The following is a 22510-nucleotide window of genomic DNA, read 5'->3' on the forward strand; positions in this document are numbered from 1 at the left end:
AGTTCAACATAACATTTATTTGAAATATAATTTTTTGTGACAATGTAAAAGGCTTTGCTGTCACTTTTGATCAATTTAATGCATTCCTGCTGAATAAAAGAATTCAATCTTTTAAAAAATCATTTTAAAAATAAAGTCCTCAAACTGTTGAACCTAGTGTACTCTGTAGTCAAAAATTTGGACACATGTCTGTTTTTACTATACTATTTTCCATGCCTTGTATTAATATTAAAGTCATAAAATAATGGAAATTACATGGGGACCAGCAAAATAAGTTAAATATATTACGACTTATACTATAGCTTCTACTTAGTTTAGTCTATAAAACATATTTTAACATCTAAGCACATATTAGTTGGTAACTTTTTTTAAAGGGTTAGTTCACCCAAAAATGAAAATTATGTAATTAATTACTCACCCTCATGTCGTTCACAAGACCTTCGTTCATCTTCAGAACACAAATTAAGATATTTTTGATGAAATCCGATGGCTCAGTGAGACCTCTATTGCCAGCAATGTCACCGAACCTCTCAAAATCCAGTTTTATAATATTACGGTAGAACCAATGTAGTCACATGAACTGTTGAGGAACGGGTGTGGAACGACATGAGGGTGAGTAATAAATTACAGAATTTTCATTTTTGGGTGATCTAACCCTTTAACATCACTAATTCAGTTTGTTTATGCCCAGATTTTTCACTTACAGTGTATATGACTTTTTTCTTTACACTAGTTTGTGTTAATCATTGTCCCTGTTGTAATGTCTCACATATGATTCCTTCACAATATGAACTGATTTACATATGAAATGATATTGATATAATTAATGAGGTGTTTGTCCTGCAGGTGTAGAGGGGGTGTTCCTCCGCCTCAGGCTGCAGTTCCGCGGGGGGTGGCGCCCAGAGGAGCTCCGCCCAGCAGGGTTCCGTCCAGCAGAGGAAGGGGCGTTCCTTCACAGAGAGCACGAGGAGCTCCGCCCCCACCTGGATACAGACCTCCCCCTCCAGCCGTGCAGGATACCTACGGTGAATATGTAAGTAACTGTAAGATCTATTACTGCAGACGTCACTCTCGTCAGGGAGCCTAACAAAGGGTATTTAGTATGCAAGGTCAGAATGGTGGCTGGATGACGTACTATTTCTGCTGGATTTTGGAAATATGCATTCATGTATGCTTTTAAAGCTAATTTTGCTCACAGCAACTTCTACAACGCAATATGAATTTCTAATGGTTATTCTTACTTGATTGTGTACACTGGTGCAGATCTATGTACTTTAAAGGGGTCATGAACTGCAATGTTTTATAATGTTTCCTGGGGTGCACTTATAATGTTAGTATGCTTTTTACATCAAAAAAATGTCATAATTTTTCCTGGGGTGCAATGACAGAAATCAGATTTAACAAGAATCTGTAGATGGACTATTTTTATAGTGTATTTCCTGGGGTGCACTTATAATGTTAGTACGCTTTTTACATCAAAAAATGTCATAATTTTTTGTACCCTGATTTATTTGAACACTGTTTTAAGGGGCATTTCTGCTGTGATACTTCAGAGGAAATGCCCACTGCTGTGATTGGCTTACATCTTTGCAAATTAAATAACTAAGTCTTACATTCTTTCAACTCTCTTGAAAACTTTTAGCATGTTTTTAATATCACAGCACTCAAGGTTAACTGATCATAAAAATGTTGCTTATAGCATTATATTTAGATATAGCTTGAAAGGTTGCAGTGATGAGCATGTAGCTGATCACAGACGTGTTGTTGAGCGCATGAATGTAGTGATCTCATCATTGTAACTCGATTTCTGCACACTAATTAATGATTTCATCATAACTAACAGTGCAAACACAATGTAAATAAGAGATTCGTTGATTTTAACAAGAGTTTTGGCAAGAGTCCAGAACTCAGTCACTGATAAACTTGCGCTATTTGATTGACAGCTCCAGCGATTTTAAAGAGAACGTTCTTTAATCTTTTCCTATATATAATTTAATCACAGTTAAAATATCAGATTATTTTCATCCTACTTAGAGAAACAATGTGAAGTTCACCGTTTAGTCACTGGTTTGATTTACTGACACACAGACAAAGAACATCTGACTGTACATGAATCATTACATATCAGATCAGGCATTAGAATTAACTCAGTTACTTACATGTTGTTGCATTACTGTCATGTCCATATCGTAAAAGGCAAGTGCGAGCTCTTGGGGCGTGGAGCACGAGAATTAAAGGGCCACACACCCTGAATCGGCTCATTTCTAATTATGCCCCAAAATAGGCAGTTAAAAAAATGAATAAAAAAAAAATCTATGGGGTATTTTGAGCTGAAACTTCACAGACACATTCAGGGGACACCTTAGACTTATATTACATCTTTTAAAATAAAAAGTTCTAGGGCACCTTTAAGTACTTAAACATTGCCAATGTAACAATAAAGATACAATTTTTGTTTTTAATTTTTAAGCTTGTTATCTAATATTTATATATATTTTTTTATTTCAGATTTATTTAAATTAACAAAAGTGATTTGTAATAGTTTTAGTTTTAATGAACAATAACAACAATGGTAGATGGAACTTAAAAGTCAAGAATGTAATTTCTTTGGGGTTTCATTATTTTTACAGTTTCGTTTTTGTGCAGAAGCAACACAATTCAGCTTGAATAAGCGAGCTACTTACTCTGTGCCGTTACAGTAATTTTAGTACTCTGTCTAGACAGTAAGTGTGATATATTATATATGTCTATACTAGCTAGTGTTTTATTGTTGACATTTCTCATTTCGATAAATTGTATAAAACAAACTCAATAGCTTGTCAAGGCTCTCACAGAAATGAATGTTTTCCGACACTGATCTCATTTGTCAGTCGTAATAGAACAGTACATGGTACAGCCGTCTACAGGAGACATCCTAAATCATTTCATCTGCTTGATTTACTTGTTTTTGTTTGCGATTATGTGGAAAAATGGTCTTATTTGCTCGCCTGCTTCTGACACCATAATAGATTTCCACTGCTTTGAGTTTTAATTTATCAGAGAGAGTTGCAAAATAACCAGTTCAAATACATTGGAGCTTATTTGAATGTTCGCCAGCCCCTCTCGATGTTGCAAGTCTCAGAGGTCTTCTGGCTCGCGTGTGGCATATTTAACAGATGGTGGGCCCGGAGAGGTGGGTGGAGTTGGCACTCCGCCCCACAGTGCCCGTATCTAACCACATCTGACAGGTTTATTTAGGGGGCGCCGTTCGAATGCGCTGGGGTCAGAGGAAACGACTCAGTCGCCAGCTGTTCCCTATCGTTTCGACGGCCTCGAAACACGCGTCTGTGCAAGAGCCTGAAACACTGGGAACGATCCGAACATCTGTGGGATGATAAATCTGAAGTTGTCACTATGAATTACTGTTTAGATGTTCCTCGTCAGGATTGAACTGGAAAAAGATCTTTTGACTGTCCTGAGAGTTTTGACAAATCATGAGAAATTAACAAGACGTCTTTGTAGAGGACTAGTGGAAACGGATGAATGAAAATGCTGTCGTTATTTTCTCACCCTCATGTAGTTACAAACAAGTATGGTCCTATTTTTTCAGTGGAATACAAAAGGAGAATTTAAAGTATCTTGGGACAAATATATTTTATGTACAATGACAGAAATCAGATTTAACAAGAATCAGTAGATGGACTATTTTTATCGTGTGTTTGTCCTTTTTGGTGCTTGATAGACATGTTTACGATGAACTGTCATTGTGTTTAAAATATACATGTAAAATGTGTTCCAAGGGAAAAAATAACAACATGGGGATTGGAACCACACAAAGCTGAGTAAATAACTATTCCTTTAAGAAGATCTCTTAATCGGTTGATCTTTTATTGAGAAGCCTCCATGTTTTATGAAAGCTTTGGCTGTGTTGATCACATTGTGCCCAAGGTGTTGTATCTTTTCTGACAGCTTTAGACTCAAGAGTGTCTTTTAGTACCCATATTGTTGGAAATGACATCTGGGTCGAACAAAAGAGTGTGTCTTGAAGATTTATATTGTGATCATATTTTTGTTGGCTTTCAAAATGACACTTCATACTATTTATTCTTCAACATTCATTCTTCATTTCTTGCATTTACCAATTCAGGCCTATTTATGCCACTCTATAATCATTTGAGAAAGAAATATATTAAGTGTATTAAAGATAATATTTCAGAAAGAAATTAATATTTGTGTTCATTAAGAATGCATTCAATTGATAAAAAAATGACAGTAAAAACATTAATAATATTACAAAATATTTGTATTTAAAAAAATGCTGTTCAAGTTTTCAACATTGATAATGCAAAAGCATCTTGATATATATATATATATATATATATATATATATATATATATATATATATATATATATATATATATATATATTTACTTTTATAAAAGTATATATACATAACTATATATAACTAAAATGATAATAATATTTCACAATTTTACTGTTTTTACTCTATTTATGATATCATGTTTCCGAACCCAAACTTTTAAATGGTTATATAACTACTTGTTCCACTTTATTTTAATACTATAAATGGCGAACATTGTATTTTCAGTATTTTTATAGGATGAAATTATTTTTAAATGACCAAATTCTTAATTATCTTAAACCCCATGTTAACATGTTTATTAATTGATTTGATTCATTTTTAATTTTTAATTTATTTATCTGTTGATTATTGAGTAACACATTTGGGTCCCCATGTACTTGATCTCCCCCATATACTTGATCTCTCTCTCTATCTCATCAACCTTTTTTACTTCTTACCTTGCAGTTTGTGTTTTCATCTCCACCCCATATGGCATCCCATTTCATCAGCCAATCACATCTAATCTTACCATTCAGAATTACAGGGATCATATCCGCTATTAGCATATGGGTTTACATGAATCAGCTAATCACATTTGCTTTCCCAAGTCTGGAAAGAAAAGATGTATCATATCAAAAACCTGCATGATTAATACATCTGACCCAAACATGGTCCCATATCTTTATCTTCATCAAGCTCCAGGAACCGAGGTCAGCATGAACACGTCTCTTATTCGATTGGAAAACATTTTGATCCGCAAATCAATAAGCAAAAAAAAAAAAAACATTTTAAAGGCACTGAATCTGATTCCAAACATGTTTGGGGGTGGATCTGCTCACCCTGTGTAAGTTAATAATAGGAAGTAATTGCATTGGCTGTTGGCTCCCTCTCAGGGGCCGTTCTGATACCTGAGTCACTCTCTGCGGAGGGTTGCAATAATACCATTACAGCATGTATTATCCCGGTCTGTATCTCAGAACCTCTGTTTCCACAATCAAAACCGCTTGTCACTTTGGTTTAGCCTCATAATTACCGAGCCGGTTGCAATACTATCTCTCTTTTGGTCGAGTGCTGAAATGGCTTCCATTGTCACCAGTGTTGTGTTATGAATGCCCGTGTCCAGCATGATGTTTCTTGAACCAACACAAATCACGAGTTTGAATCTCAATAGGGCTGTATGGCGAGACATATTGGTTCACCTCCGGGCTCCTCGGATTCCTCTGTTGAGCCGTTTCATTCAGTCCTCGCCACTTTTTATCACGCTAAAGTACTTTACTGACATGCAGACCCATGTGAGAGTTGTTATTGAGTAAGTGCTGAAACTTTAAAACATATTCCTGCCTCAGGTCTTCAACTTTAAAAGTCTCTGTTTTTAGGGGGTGTTTGACACTTTTTGTTACAAGTGTATTAGTGATGTAGCGAATTAACTCAAAGGGGAAATATTAATAATTATTCATAGCTCATTATGATTATTAATTGATTAATTATGAATATGTGAATCAGTTAATCAGATTAACTTGATGTAGCTACATTAAAATTAATATTACAATCAATTGACTTGTTCGTCCAGTGAACACTCTGTGTTAATTGTTTATTAATTCTAAGAAATGTTCATTTCCAGGTTATGGAAAAACAACATTCTTATTGTACAGTACTACTCTGAGCATGAAGTCAAGATCTAAATCATTTAAGAGGCAATTTATTAGCAGACTGTTACATCCCAGTCTAGGAGTGGACGTAACATAAATTGGGGGCTCGTCTGGGATATGTTACCACAGCCTTGCAAAATTCACATTTAGCTAGGTTGATGGTTAATGAAGCCTCACTCAACGGGGTAAAGATCTCCCGTAAGGTTTTAATGTGCTTGTCCCAGTTATTTGAATATACAACAACATCATCCAAATAGGCTTCACAATTCGGTCCGAGGTTGTAGCCAGTATCTTCTGTGTTGGATAAAGTAATATGAAACAACTTAAGCTGTTAATTTGACTCTTAGTGGGGAAAAAGTTCTTTCTCTCTCTCATAGATGAGCACAAGGCTGGTTGCAGGCCTTGCAGGTCCACAGGCCTGCAGCAAAAAGGGGTCTCTTCAGTTGTCCAAGAAGCAAGAAAAAGAGAGGGAGGGGCGTTGTGCACTGGCTCTTAACCTCTGGTCAAAGTCACACCTCTTAGGGTTGACCTGACCAATGAAGATGTTGTATTTCCGGGCGCCAACACGCCTCCTGTCAGGGCTTTTACGACTGAGGTTGAGTTTTTGAAGAAGAACTATTAAAGATTCTTGTGATACTGATGTGTTGCACAGGTATTGCATGCACAAGCATTTAAATCTTCTCAATACGAACCCATAGACACTAAACATGGCATAATTGAAGTTACCTTAAATGTATCATAAAACATGTGAATACAATAATGAGTACAGTACACAAACAGTAATAATGGATACCATTTCCTGGGGATATGCATGTTAATTTAGAACAGTCTGTCAAAGGAACGTCAAAGGAAGTCAAGATCCGATTAGGTTTTATCTATCTATCTATCTATCTATCTATCTATCTATCTATCTATCTATCTATCTATCTATCTATCTATCTATCTATCTATCTATCTATCTATCTATCTATCTATCTATCTATCTATCTATCTATCTATCTATCTATCTATCTATCTATCTATCTATCTGTATCTGTCTATCTGTCTATGAAAGCCTCCCTCAAATGCACACATTAAATTATACAAGTAAATGTACTGTTTTACAAGCTTACAATACAATCCACAAATACATACAGGTCATTTTTTTATCTGTAAATAAATGTGTAAATAAATTCCAATTGTTTGCCTTGAAATCATGTGTTTACCGTGTAAGTTGTAAGTGCCGTATTGTATTTGTCGATTCCTTTGAGACATGTAAACGGATCACATTTATTTGTGCTTTTGTGCTAACCTATTGTACAATTTGGTGTGATTGGAGCTTGTGTAACCTCTGCTCCCTGCCTCTGAAACTTTCAGAATGCTCATAGTGAGTATTATATCTAATGAGAGAAACATTTCTTATCATATAACAAGCAAGAGACAGAGCATGAAATTCCATTAAACGGATAATGTCATGCATGCTCCTGCCTCATAGTTTCAGTCTGACTACCCGAATACCCATAAATCAGTTCTGTTTATGCAAATTTGGCCAGAGTTCCATGATAGCTCAGCGTTTATGACTTCCATCCTCTCTCAGTTTGATCACCATGGCAGACGCTTTGCGGTAATTGCAGTTGACACTAGTGTAGTTTAGTTTTGTGTGACCAACACAAGTTTATTTGTCCAGCAAAGCAGGATGATCTTGAGTTCTTCGGCATCTGTCTACTTCATGAGCTGCATTAAAGCACCTGAATAGTTTGAGTTTTATGTATGGTTTTAAAAGTGAGACGGATGGAGTGAAGTGCACTCATCAATTTTTGAGTTCCGTAGTGCTTTGTTGCAACAAAAAATATATATTTTTTTTCCCCTCCATAGTCTAATGGGTATGTTTACTATACATATAATAAATATTACTGACCATAATATTTATTATATGTATGGTAAATCATAACCAAACATACCCAAAATATGAACGTCTTACTTGCTTGTGTAAGTTCAAATACGGCTCATGTCACTTCCCTAATCCATTCTCTTTTCTCCTCCCAGTGATTTTCTTCTCTCTGTCAATACTATGGATAAAAATGGCAACAAGGCAAAAATATCCCTTCATACTGTTGTTGTGCTGTAAATTGCATGCTCATATTTGTTAGGTGTTCAGTATTCCGAGAGAGTGAAGCCGCTCGGAGCATCTTGGCAGTCATGAAGCTCTTGTTCTGAGCTGTGAAACTAAGAAATGTTCCAGAAAACCCAGCGACTGGAGCAGAAATGAGCAAGTGTGACGGAGTTAGTCAGACAAGCCATGCGTGAGTGTCAGTCTGTGTGTGTTTTTTGATCCTCTTCAGGTAATGTGTGTTATGGTTTTGTGTACATTACAACAAACACTCAAAGTGTTTCGTTTTGTCACTTTCTTGTTAGTTTAGCTGTATTTTAAGCAGAAGAAGTTCTTAGTATGTCTTCATGTAGATAACTTGTTAAAATGTGATTGAGGTCTTGTGGCCTTTAAGGGCAGCTCTTATCTTCTAACAACCTGTCTTTCAGCCGATTGTGTTCGTTCTACCAGAACACTCACCTAGGGAGCTGCCAGTCTCTCATTCAGGCTGTGGTGTGCGTGTGTGTGTTTCTTAAGCGTGTCGATGTTCTCATTATGTCTGATGTAACGTGTGTGTTCTTGCGACCCTCAAACACTGTTGCAAATCTCTGACAATAGTGAGAGTTCAAAGACTTCCCTCGCAGAAGATGGTGTTATCACAGCAATTCCACAGCAATGTCTATTCCAGAACTATTCCAGCAATGCTTCCGCTTGAAGGACCTTGTGTGATAGTGGAGGCAAGGAACGTCATGTTATTGATGGTTGCTAGGGTGTTCTGGGAGGTTGCTAGGTCATTGCTAGGTGTTTTCTAGCTGGTTTCAGGCTGTTTTCTAAATGGACCAAGTAATTTGAGAAAACTTATTACCTCAAAACATTTAAGTAAACAAACCTATTTTTTTAAGTTAGTAGAACGTAAAAATGTTTGTAACAAGTGGGGTGGGGCTGAGAGCTGCGGAAGCCGAGCAAGGCTAATGTGGTGCACAGATGTCTCTTGTTAATAATCATATCACTGGTATACAGTAGGTATGGCATACAATACAGTTAACAACATACAGTATATGTGGTGTTAAATGTTTTGCAGCCCATCATCAATCTAACCACAGGCTCTACTCTTCACCACAGTGGTAACCATACAAAACTAACATAACAGAACCCCCTGTAAATCCCAACATAACACAACATTGAACACTATCTTATGTCTTTCTATGTTAATCTTGTGCAAAAACACCCAAAATAACACTTAATTTCAAGATTTATTTATACAGTCTGATGCAAAGCATGCTGTGAATTCGAAATCTGCTGCAACTCAACTCAATCATATTAAGTTCAGCTTACTACAATGAAATTTTGAGTTCACGCAACTTTTTTCAATTAAGTACAATGAACTCATTACTATTTGAGTGAAACAAACTCATTTTATTTAATTACTTTCACTGTTTGGTTTTACAGTAGTTGTGAATATATAAATGTAAATCTGAATATAAAGATATAAATCCAAATCTATATTTATAAGCCTGAATATATAATTGTCTGAATGAACACATAAATAAAAGTCTGAATATATAGATACAAATCTGACTACATATTTATAAGAATGAGTAAATAAATGTAAATCCGTACACTAGCTACTTTACACTGTAGCAAAGTGTCATTTCTTCAGTGTTGTCACATGAAAAGATATAATAAAATATTTACAAAAATGTGAGGGGTGTATTGTATAAGTATAAGTCTGAATATATAGTTCAAAATCAGTATATATAAACGTAAATCTGAATATATAGTTATAAGTTTGAATATATAATTGTAAATACTGAATATATAGTTATAACTCCAAACATATAAATATAAATATATAAATGTAATCCTGAATACTGTATGTAGTTATAAGTCTGAATACATATTTATAAACTATGAATATTTAAATGCATATATTATCTACTTAGGGCCTTAATTTTAGTGCAGGATTGTGGATATTGCACATAATTTTACTCATTCCCACAAGTTTTCATGATTATAATGTGCTAAATTCCTCCAAACAATTGTAAAGAATATGCTTTTATATATATTTATATATTTAGGCTTATAAATATATATTCAGATTTGCATTTGTATTTCCGTTTATATATTCACAACTTATTTTTGTCATTATGTACTTATTTTTGTTATTATTTATTGCTAAGTGATTTTAATAATTATCTTTGATATCTTAAAAAAAAAAAAAAATAGTATGTTCATAGTATCCATAGTATGTATTGAGATAGCAATGTAAACACATTCTGTGTGTGTGCAAGAGAGAGGCTAAACATGATTGAGTTTGTCTGGGTCTCTCCATGTCTCTAATGTGGCTTTGCGTTTCTGGCACTGGGCTGAAGGAGGCAAATGTAATGTGATTACATGGCTTTACTCCGCTCTAATAGAGCTCTCTCCAGCACACCGCTTACCTGAGCTCCGGCCAACAGCGCTCTGATATACTCACCACTGAGACCCCAGTTGGCAGCTTGAATAAAGATCCATATTCTCACAGGCCACGGATCGCAGCCGCAATGTCAATCGCATGCTCAAAATTAGAGCGTGCGCAGGTGAGACTGAAAACAGGTCATCTTCTGCTGTTACAGAAACCTTTGAAACCTTTCTGCTGTTGTAATCATGGAGAAAAATATATTAACCAACTCAAGAGCTTCAGTTTGTTTAAAAAAAGTTGTGGGGAAACTTTTCTGGGTCGACAGATATGGTGGCTTTTGATGTCACAGATAGCATGTGAATATTAGCTAAGTAATGCGTGAAAAAATGTAATATGTTTTCATAATTATGATGTAGGGCAGTTGTGGCCTAATGGTTAGAGTGTCAGACTGGTAACCGAAGGTTGCGAGTTCGATTGTCAATATGACTGAGGTGCCCTTGAGCAAGGCACCTAACTCCCCCAATCACTCCCCGGGTGCCACAGCAAAATGGCTACCAACTGCTCCAGGCACAAACCTGTGTGTCCATGGTTTGCTGTGTGTGTGTTCACTAATGTGTGTGCACTAACTTCGATGGGTTAAATGCAGAGAGCAAATTCTGAGTATGGGTTACCATACTTGGCCTTCACATGTCACTTTCACTTTCACTTTATAATTAATCTATGTCTGTAGGAGAGTATTTGTTCATTTTCATGTCAAAAATGAAATCTAAGCAATAATATATGTCCAATAATGCTAGAAAAGTATTCAGCAATGGAACTGCTATTTTATGAGTGGCTATTTTAAAAAATAAGTGATTTGGCTGCTGCTTGAACTTGAAAGTTTGTTACACTTCATTTGGTAACACTTTATTTTACAGCATCCTTGTTACATATGTTACATGAGCTTACTACAGTAATAACAGTAAATTATGCATAATTACATGCAACTAACCCTAAACCAAACCCTAACCCTATGTAAGTACATGTTGTTAATTAATATTACTCAGTACTTAAATGTATGATTACACTGTAACAAGGACAACTTAAAGAGCAACACTTTATTTGAAGGTGATGTATTTACATTGTACTTACTCAAATAAGTACTGAGTACTATTACTTAACTACATGTGCTTACAATAGAGTTATATGTAGGGTTAGGGTTTGGCTTAGGGTTAGTTACTTGTAATTATGCAAAATTTACTGTTATTACTATAGTAGTTACATAGTAATTATGTAGTAACATGTAACTACGTCGCCTTAAAACAAAGCGTTACCAAAATATAGATTTTTTTTAATGTTTTTAAAAGAATAAATGGCTGCATTTGGTCACAAATACAGTAAAACAAGTAATATTAATTAAAAAACAAGCATTATTAATTTGTGAAATATTATTACTTTATAAATAACTATTTTCTGGTTTTATTTTTATAAAACTGTTACCACACAATACCAATATTAAAGCCAAAAAAAATATGTATCAATGCAACTTTCATGAAGTAAAATCACTAAAAGCCTTCCTTCCGCCAGAAAAAAATAGTCCCTGACCGTGAACAGCAACAGAAGTTACATTATAACGCAATTAGATGGCGGGAAAGACTGTCTTTATGAGTGTGTCAGTCAGTAGTGATGACTTTTACATTGAAAAGACAAAACGCAACTGATAAATGCTTTGATTAGCGCCGTCAGTCACGGGAAAACCCCTTAACTGTTAAAAGGATATTGCAGCGAACATTTAAATATATTATTTTATTAAAAACATAGGACTGACCTGAAGGAAAATGCTAAATCTGAATGCAGGTAATCTTCTTCTACATAATACAGTAAGCATCAAGGAACAATATAAATTGAGATCAAACAGTTTATGTTGCTAAGAGTGGTTGCTAAGGGTGTTGTGTAGTGATACACAGAACCGTTGGGTGAAGCTGTCATAGCCGTGTTTTATCATGAATAAAACACAGCTATTGACCAATCAGAATCAAGGACAGGAACTAACCGTTTTATAAAGCTTAATAAATATTTCAGTTGGCACATTACTCAAGTTAAATGCATAGCAAATACTGTTTCATGTTGCTTTTATGCTTGTTTAATTGGTAACAAAGGAGAAATCAGCCATTCTTCACTGTGAATGACATTGTAGGGTGTTTTTCTTTTTCCTGGTCTAATAAACCACAAACCTGAAAGAGTCCTCGCTTCACACGCGGCATGTTTAAATGAGTTTGATCCATCGTGAAAGAGATGCTGTGACAAAGATGTGAACGTCTTCAAATGCTTCAGCTTCAGCTTAGTGAGAAGTTTACCAAACAACCTGCGATCAGTCTCTCATCCCAGAGACCACAGCGCTCATCGCGATGGCAACAGCAGAGATCTGTTTTCCTCTTTCATACAAAGCTGAGACATTGTAAGTACAACCAAATTTGAAAAGATTTGACATGCTGTGCGAACAGAGATTTCGTTTTCTGTTTTCCCTGCTTGGTGTGTGATGTGTACATGTCTAATTTCAGCAGTTTGTGCAATGTTGACAGACTCCAACAAACCTGAGCTGATCAAAATGGCAGAGTGACTGTCAGCGGCTTTCAACTTCTTTACAGCAACTTGGAAATGAGTTTTTTCGTTTTTGAAGGAAAGTCTAATTTTCTCTCTCACACCTGACCTGGGTTTGTTTTCACATTCAACCAGACTAATTTATTTGATCAGTATGCAAAGTCGTGCATAACTAATCCGCCAAGGTAACAGAGTTTCGCTCTTCAGAATACGAGAGGTTTTTACCTTATGATATATTCATAGTGCTGCAGATAGATATCACTGTCAGCCGAGATGGCACAATGGAAATATCTTCAGTTATAAATAGCTGAGTGAGTCTAGTCTTGTTTCAGCTCGGAAGGAAGATGACTTGCTCACCGTTGAGCGTTTTTATTTTTAAGGTTCAATTGCTGAATACCTCCATTTGGCTTTGATTTCAACCCTTTTTCTTTTGGATAGAGAAGGAAATTAAACTGTTTGGCTTCTCATCAAATATTTGAGCTGCTGTTATTTGTCAGTAACCAGCGTAGAGTAGTAGGTCTCCAGACTCCAGCCTGGCAGAGGTGACCTATGGAGAGGCATTGAAATCCCTGCGAAACATTGTGGAGCTCCAGGTTTTCCAGGAGGATCAATTCTTGTATCCTTTCTTCAAATTCCTTTTACAGTTTCCATTTTGACCTCATTTGTTTTTTTGTCTTTTTGGGGTTGAGGTTGTTTTTATTGATAGACAAGAAATTATTGGTGGAAGGAGAAGGGTGTGTCAGGGTTATGTTTAATGTCATTGTGTTTTAGTTACTACATAACTACATTAGTTTCTACATTGTATTCTGTTCACGTTTGTCTGTGTTTCCTTTGCTAGATATTCTCCATGGTTGCTCATAGAGTTACACCTGTTCCCTGTTCTGTTAATGATCTCCCTTGTGTATTTAAGCCTTTACTTTGCTCTCTTATTGGTCCTGCAATAACGTTATGTTGTAAGTAGTGTTGAGCATCATTTGAATTTTAACAATTCCAATTTCAATTCTGCTTATCGATTCCGATTCTTAGCGATTCCTAATTTCGATTCCAATAAGGTTAGTAGTAGTTGTAGTAGAGTGTTGTTGCCATGCCATTATTTTACGCCGGACTGCTTCACAAACGAGGGTCAATTGACCCTTCGCAAAGACCCGCCCCCTTTAGTTACTGTTGCTTTGTCCGACAAGCCGTGGCGCTGTCAAGCCACACGCAGTGAAAAATACATTGCGGAGCAAAGAGGACACTGACAACACGTCGACAGACAAGACAGAGCAGGTTACTTATGATATTAAACAAAGTCCCAGCTTTCAAACTGTGTAGATCTTTTAAGAAATTCAAACAATAAAAAACGGTTTGTGGCTCTTTAATGTGTCGTGACCATGGTCGAGACAGATTGCCGTAGCGCCTCAGTTCAAGAGACTCGTGAACCGATCATCTCTTACTAATAGTCCATTTATAGCATCAAATAAACATGAATGAACATGAGAAGGAATATTGTTTAAAACGCGGAAAGATATCAATACACACCATTTTTCAAGTTTAAGTCCACCAAGGTTAATCTTCTAACTCCTGACTGCTTTGTCGGACAAAATGGCGGATTCGGCATTCTGATTGGTTAGATCGCTTGTCAATCAAACTCACGGTCAATTCAACACTGGATTTGCACAAAAGATTAACATGACGGCACATGGTAGTTGATGAGTTGAATCAACTCTATAGCAACTACATAAATTTATCCACTAACCATTCAGAAACGTCCAGTTTCATTCTAAAAGTTGTAACTTCTTCCTGAGTCTCTCCATCAGTGTCCGACTCTGGTTTGAGCAATGTAAGGCTGAACACCGTTACTGACAATCCTCATTTTGGCTGCGTGAGATTCTCCAGCTTTGTTGTTGTTGAGCAACCGAAGCGCAAGCTGTTAAAGCTCCGCCCTCTTTTGTAAAACGGGCCGGGAGCAGCAGCTCATTTGCATTTAAAGGGACACGCATGTTTTTGCTCGCACCCAAATCGGGGGAAATTTGACAAGCTATAATAAATTATCTGTGAGAAATTTTGAGCTGAAACTTAACAGACACATTCTGGGGACACCAGAGACGTATATTACATCTTGTAAAAGGGGCATTATAGGTCCCCTTTAAAGTGGAATCGATAAGATGAATCAAAATACATGCGTCTTATCAAATCCCTGGTTTTTCGAATTTTGGAACCGGTTATCAATACCCAACCCTAGTTGTAAGTGTGTAGTGCTTCTGTGTTCTTATTGTTAAAAGTTAATTTGTTCGTCATGCTTCAAAACAATTTGAAGAAGACTAGAGGGTTACAAACCTGGTAGTGCATGGTGCTTGCAACATCAGAATCATGGGTTTAATTCCCATGGAATTCATACATAAATGGTTCTTAAAAGCTGTATATCTTAAATGTACTCTGCATTTGATTAGAAAGTGTCTCCCTAAATAATACATGTAAATTATTATGATAATGCAGACTTTTTGCCAATGCTAATGCCATCAGCAGCAAAACTTCTCTCTTTATTTTTACTTCATTATAAAACTCAGTTTAAATGTCACTTTGCTTGTGGATTAAAGATGAAACAGTGAACAGTGTGCTTTGGCAGCGGCGTGCCTCTGATCGGACAGTAATGCCGCTCTAAGACTGCGGGGTGTGTGATGAGAGGGGTTTTGTCTTTGTTTTCGTAGTTGAGGAGGATTTTACGAATGTGAATTGAGGGCAGATGGATTTGGAACTGAGCTGGGCTCGGATATGTTGGAGCAGTCACAAGGGGTCGGAGCCTTTTTGTGAAGGATGTTTATTCGAAATTAGTAGGAGAACAGCAGAGCTAGGCTTTGATGTTTGACTTCTGTGAGAATATTTGAGAGAATTTGACAATGTAGGTGTGTTGAGTTTTGCTTGAAGTCAACATTTGTAATCTGCTATGTGACATACTGCTGAATGAAACATGATATTCAAAAGAAATGTGATGTGGGACTTGATTTTATGCGTCAGGAATTGATTGGATGGTGAAAAGTGCTGGTGGTTAGAGGGGAAGGGCTTGATGACATCATCTGGAAGGCGAATTTGTTTCAGAGGCAGAAGTTTTTTTATGAAAAATTACGAAAACATGCAAAATATTGTTCACAACAAGACCAGTTACATGTACACTACCATTCAAAAGTTTTTTAAAGAAATTCATAAAAGATGTATTAACACAGAAAATAGTGTCAAGGTTTATTTCATGTTGATTTCAAATTATGGCCTTTTTTTGATAAAGTTTACATGCGTTTACATGACGTTAAGCTTAATTTTGAAGGATCGTCTATATATTAACACATTTAATAATCCAAGTTTTCCCCCACAATTAGCACAGTGATTGGAAAAGAAACAGTGCAAAGTCTGTGTTGGCCTACATATAACTCAATTTCTAAAAAGTTCCATCTTGTTCATATGACCTCTCCTGACACTTCATTAGAGTCTTCATAAACATATCAAACAGGGCATCTGACAACAGGCCACAAAGCCACGTGTGTCATAAAGCAATCTGTGATATGTCACAATAATAGCTATATTAGATATTTGCCCCCATGAAGTTTCATTATCCACTCTTAAAGGGTTATTATGCAATGTTAATTACAGTGTCAAAATCATATCAGCCCTCAACTTAATGAAGCACTTTCACAACCTTTCATTTAAGTGAAGAGCTGCTTTTCAGTTTTCATGCGTGGCTCTCTGCTAATTCTGCTCTAGATATTATGGAGTATTAATGTCGACTGGGGTTCAGCAGAGTAGATTAACCTCTAAGCAGAGTTTGGGAGTGTGTGTGGATCCAGGATGGCTTGAAATGCCTCATCATTAGAGCCGATCTCTTGACCCTGATGAAATGTAGTATGTCCTGGAGGCTGTCCGCCGCTCCAGACTCTGGCCTGCAGTGCTGCATTATACATGCATTTATCTCTTCAAGGGTTCATATCAAGTAAAACAGGATTTTTCTTGCTCTTTTAAAATAGGAGTTTGATGTACTATGTAGACATACTCGAACGTTCACAATACATATCTCTTTTCCCAGACCATTTCTGAACTGAAACTCCACAGAAATTTAGTCAAAATCATTGTTTTTATTGTACAAAAATGCATCATTAGCATAAGTGAATATCTTTACGAGTAAGTTATTGAATCATTCAATCAACTGATTTGTTCAAAACGCTGAATCATTTTTACTGAATGCTGTTGTGAAAATACTGAATAGCTATACTGAAAACTATTATGAAACTATTCACTGTACTGTCTTTATGAAAGTCTTTGAAATCATTCATTCAACTGATTCGTTCAGGAATTAAACTATTTACTGTCATAGAACCTTTCAATCAACTGATTTGTTCAAAACACTGATTCATTCATGAGCGAAACCAGTGAATCTCTTTATGAGTGAGTCATAGAATCTTTCAATCAACTGATTGGTTAAAAAAAAAAAACGATTCATTCATGGGCAAAACAAGTGAATCTCTTTATGAGTGAGTCATAGAATCTTTCAATCAACCGATTTGTTTTAAAAAAAAAAAGATTTATTCTTGAGCAAAAAAGTGACTTTCTTTATGAGTGAGTCTTTGAATCTTTCAGTCAACCAATTTGTTCAAAACAGTGATTCATTCATAAACACAACAAGTGACTCTCTTAATGAGTGAGTCTTTGACTCTTTCAGTTAAGTGATTCGTTCAAGACACTGATTCATTTGCAAAATGAACTAATTCCGTTGCATTTTATGCAATGATAATAAAAGAGAGTTTATTTGAATTGAATGAAAATATTTACTGTCTTTATAAGTGAGTCATAGAATCTATTTACTGTACTGTATTAATGAAAGTCTTTGAAATAATTAATTCAACTGATTCGTTCAAAGCACTGATTCATTCAGGATTGAAACTATTTACTGTCTTAATGAGTGTTTGTTGAAAACACTGATTCATTCATGAACAAAACCAGTGACTCTCTTTATGAGTGAGTCATAGAATCTTTCATTCAACCGATTGGTTCAAAAAACTGATTCATTCATGAGCAAAACAAGTGTCTTTCTTTATGAGTGAGTCTTTGGATCTTTAAGTCAACTGATTCGTTCAAAGCACTGATTCATTCAGAAATGAAACTATTTACTGTCTTTATGAGTGTCATAGAATATTTTAATCAACTGATTTGTTCAAAACACTGATTCATTTGCAAGTGATTGTCTGTATGAGTGAGTCTTTGAATCATTTAGTCAACCGATTAATAAAAAAAAATAAATAAATAAATAAAAAAACTGATTCATTCCGGAACAAAACAAATTACTGTATTTCTGAATGAATCATTTTGAGTCTTTAAATCAAACTGATTTGTTCAAAAACACTGATTTATTTCTGGAACCAAATTTTTTGTTCTATTCTTTTAAAAAAGCTTTATATTGCAAAAATAAATAAATAAATAAATTAGATATTTACAGCATATATATTCTTCCCCGTAGGAATACGATGATGGATATGGAACGGCCTATGATGACCAGGGATACGACTCGTATGACAACAACTACAGCAATCAGGCACAGAAGTAAGTGTGTGTGTGTGTGTTTTGTCTGCTGTCAGTGTAAAGGGCATTTCTCAGAGTGCCTTTGTGTGTCTATCTGAACGAGAGAGCTTATTCACAATGTAGGTCAGTGCTCACCTCTCTGTATCGAACCAAAGAGTTTGTGTAGGTCCGCACAGAGCTGGACATAGGGCTTTGCTGCATTGGAAATCGTTCAGGCTAATGTAGGGGGCAGCTTTGAAAGTCCAAAAGAGAGAAGCGGGCCATCTCACTAATGAATCACTCTTTTATCTCACCATTTTCTCTGCAAGGAAACATTTAGTGTTGTATGACAGGGTCAGTTGTCACTGTGTACCAGAGATGACCTTATAAACACCACAGTCTTGTGAAGGACATTTTGACTCATAATCAGTGGGTGTTAACATATGACATGTTCTTGTTTTCTAAAAGAGCTAATCAGAATGCAGTAGAATAGAATTTGTGTCTCAAGTTAGATTACAAACTTAACACTTAAATTAAGATTTTCTGAGTTCCATCAAAGTCCCTTTAAGACAAGTCCTTTCACTCAGCGGCCATCTTTGAAGCGCCTCTCAGGCATGCAAGTGCAGCTCCTCTCTCTTTGAATAGAGAAACATCAAATTCTCCAAAGCTGTTCACTAATCTTTCGATTAAATCACCAATCAATCACCAATTAAATCTGACAACTTTCTCATAAATTTTGTTTCGAAACGCTCGAATCATGACAAAAAAAAAAAAAAAAATTCAGGCAGAATCAAACTAATGCGCATGCAAAATCCTAAATGCGCGTCTCTATAGGAAGCTCACGTCTGACTGTTTTCATAGGAACCGGAGCTTCTAACGGCAGAAGCAGTGATGCGATGACTTTCCCAATCGCCGATTGGCTCTAATTTAGAAGGCGGGACTTATTCCGCCATTTTGCATGGTGCACTTTTTCAAGAGTGCACGTCTTTATAAAGTCTTTGGGTCCATGTATTAATATATAAAGTGATTTGTTTTTACAAATATATCCTTTATTTTGTGTATATCTATTAATATATGTATTACAATATTGGGCTAGATGATGAAAATAAAGTAGGATTTTATAATAATTCAATTCTTGATAGGTTTCATATAATATTTTATGATAAGTATAATATGTTTTGTTACATTTAAAAAATTTTTAAATCAGTTGTAATTATATTTGAATGATTTGTTTTATTGTTTTTATTAATATATGTATTACATTATTGGGCTAAATGATGACAATAAAGTTTGATTTTATAATTAAATTAAATTAAATAAGTTTTTGATTTTAAGATATAATATATTTTTTATTAATTTTAAATCAATTGTAATATATTTTAATTCATATTATATATGTATATATATATATAAACTATACATTGTTAATTTTTAATTTTTGTATTTTTAAATAATTATATATTTTTCATTAAGAATGAATTATACAATAATTATTTTAAATTCTGATTATAAGGTTTAATTTAATGACAATATAATAGATTTTAAAAATCTTTTTTTGTTTATTTTTCATGTATTTTAGCGTGTATTTCAAATATTGAACTATATGATTTAAAGTACAATTTAAATTCTGCAAATTGGGAATTTCTTCAATTTCTTCTGACTACTGTTTTTGATATTGACCACATTTTAAAAATCACATGAACAATCTGACAAAAAATAAAAACAAAACAAACAAAAACAAATTGGAACAGAAAATGAGCAATGACACCTCACACTTGACTTGTGGTGTGAACAGAGCAAAAAGACATGATGTTGGATTTATGGCAGTGATTGCATGTCACAGTAATCTTCAGGTGGACTTCATCACACTCTAACCAGCACTGTTTGTATCTGTGTCAGTAAACAGTTTCTTCCTGCGCTCAAACGCTTTTTTAGGAGCTCAGATGACAACTGATTCATTTTTACTAATTAACAAGGAGTCTTTCCACAAGCCTCCATGTACTTCATTATACGGCAGGTTTCTGGGCTCTTTGATTCATAAAACATCGTCTGTGCGTTACTGAGCTATGGTAGATTTCCTCATACCTCATCCTGGTGCGTCTTTGATCTTGTAATATGTAATCCAGGGATATGTAAACCAGCATTTATTTTAATCATAGAATATACAGTGTTCCAGAGGTGGTTTACCCTGTGCATACTATATCAAAGACACAACAGGCCTGGTCTCAGATCAGCATTTAGAACTCATTTCAGTTTAATCTTAGTGAATATATGTGAATTTTACTATATAGGTGTATATAATGATATATAATTGTTATTATTGGCTTAACCATGGTAGAATGATTCATTGATGTTTCTGGTTGAGGATAGCATAACTGTAATTGCTTGTATTTAACCCTCTGGAGTCTGAGGCTGATTTGGGGCTTGGAGAAGTTTTGACATGCTCTGACATTTGACCTTTTTTCAGTTGTTCATAAACATATTAATGGAAAAAGTGTCATTACACTGTATTCAGCAGAAACTAGGCTACAATAATATGTGAGGAACATGTATGTACATGTTTGTGTTTTTGAAGGAATAATGTTTATGCGTGGTTATTGAAAAAACAAAAAACTAAAATCACTGAAATAAGGCCAAAAAAAGTATATTAACTCACAAGACTTCTGGTTATTGGGGGTTGTAGACTAGAGTTTTTGCTTAAGAATTATGTAAAAATTATGCTGACTACTCTTTCATATAAAACAATAGAGAGATTTAAATTTTGTAAGACACATTTTGTCAAGAAACACAGTATGCGAGGAGACGTGAATCTGCATGAATAATGGGCCATTTACACCTGAGAAGACAAAAGAATCACATAATAATGACCTGAAATGACTTTCATATTAATGAGGCCTTTCAGCCAGGTAGGCTGTGAAAAAAACCCTTTGTAATAATGTCTCAGCTCATCATAAACAGCAATACTGTGAAATATTATTACAATTTAAAATAATGGTATTCTATTATATTCTTTAAAATATAATGTATTTCTGTGATGCAAAGTGTCTGAACAATTATGTTACCTCTGTGGCATTTCATATAGGCTTTTAGCTTAAAGGCATGCACATTTGGAGAAATATTGATGGATTCTTATATATTTATGTCAAATTTCTATACTTAGAAGTAATATTTATTGTCATCACTATGAGTGCTGGATACTGTGTTTTTAATTCATACTTGCAGCCGGAGGGTGCTCTCTGTGCACATTTAGTCCACAAATTATTCTAATGAAGAAGAGGACATTTCAGGAATGGTGTTTTTAATTCATACTTGCAGCCGGAGGGCGCTCTGTACACCTTTAGGCCACAAATTCATATAAAGAAGAAAAGGAACTAGGAACTAACGGCATGTCTTCTAGAGATCGCTAACCATTGCTTTACCATCCAAGTAAACACTTTGAAACACTTTGATGATGTATGCATGTATTGCCTCTGAATTTGCCTCTGAATAGCGCTGGCTCCGTGGGCGTGGGCGTGGCCGCATTAGCGGGTAATGAGCTGAATCACAGACTTCTGACATGGCTCTCTTTTCATACAGATTACATAAACACAGAATGTTTGTTTTCGATTTGACTTGCACGATTTAAAACCTGACATTTCAACGTTTCTTTAGACATAAGTGTCATTTTTTTTGTCATTAGTATTCATAAGTTACAGTTCATTTTCTGAGAACTATCAGATTGGACTTCGTTCAGAGGGAGACGAGAGATCACGCATCATGTTAGTTTTCTTTATTTTACAAAAAGCACAACATTGTAAAAGAACACATTCTATAGTTTCAATTGCTATATTACTTATGTCTCTATGACAAGAAATGATGAAGTAATTTAAGTCTGTTTTGCTGCAATGTGAAAAAAATCCTACAAAACGCGCCGACGCGTTTTCAGACCTCAGGGAGTTAAATTAGT

At 35.2% G+C, this 22510-nt stretch overlaps 1 protein-coding gene across 1 annotated transcript in view; it reads left to right on the top strand.

Annotated features, from left to right (window-relative positions):
* Positions 1-22510, top strand: part of khdrbs3 (KH domain containing, RNA binding, signal transduction associated 3) — a 158184-nt gene that overhangs the window by 120488 nt on the left and 15186 nt on the right. The window contains exons 6-7 of the mRNA XM_067361462.1: positions 847-1033; positions 18524-18606. Of these exons, the coding sequence (XP_067217563.1) occupies positions 847-1033; positions 18524-18606 (270 nt within the window). The remainder of the gene's footprint in view (positions 1-846; positions 1034-18523; positions 18607-22510) is intronic.

This window comes from Chanodichthys erythropterus, chromosome 15, assembly GCF_024489055.1.
Source record: "Chanodichthys erythropterus isolate Z2021 chromosome 15, ASM2448905v1, whole genome shotgun sequence".
Lineage (NCBI taxonomy): Eukaryota > Metazoa > Chordata > Actinopteri > Cypriniformes > Xenocyprididae > Chanodichthys > Chanodichthys erythropterus.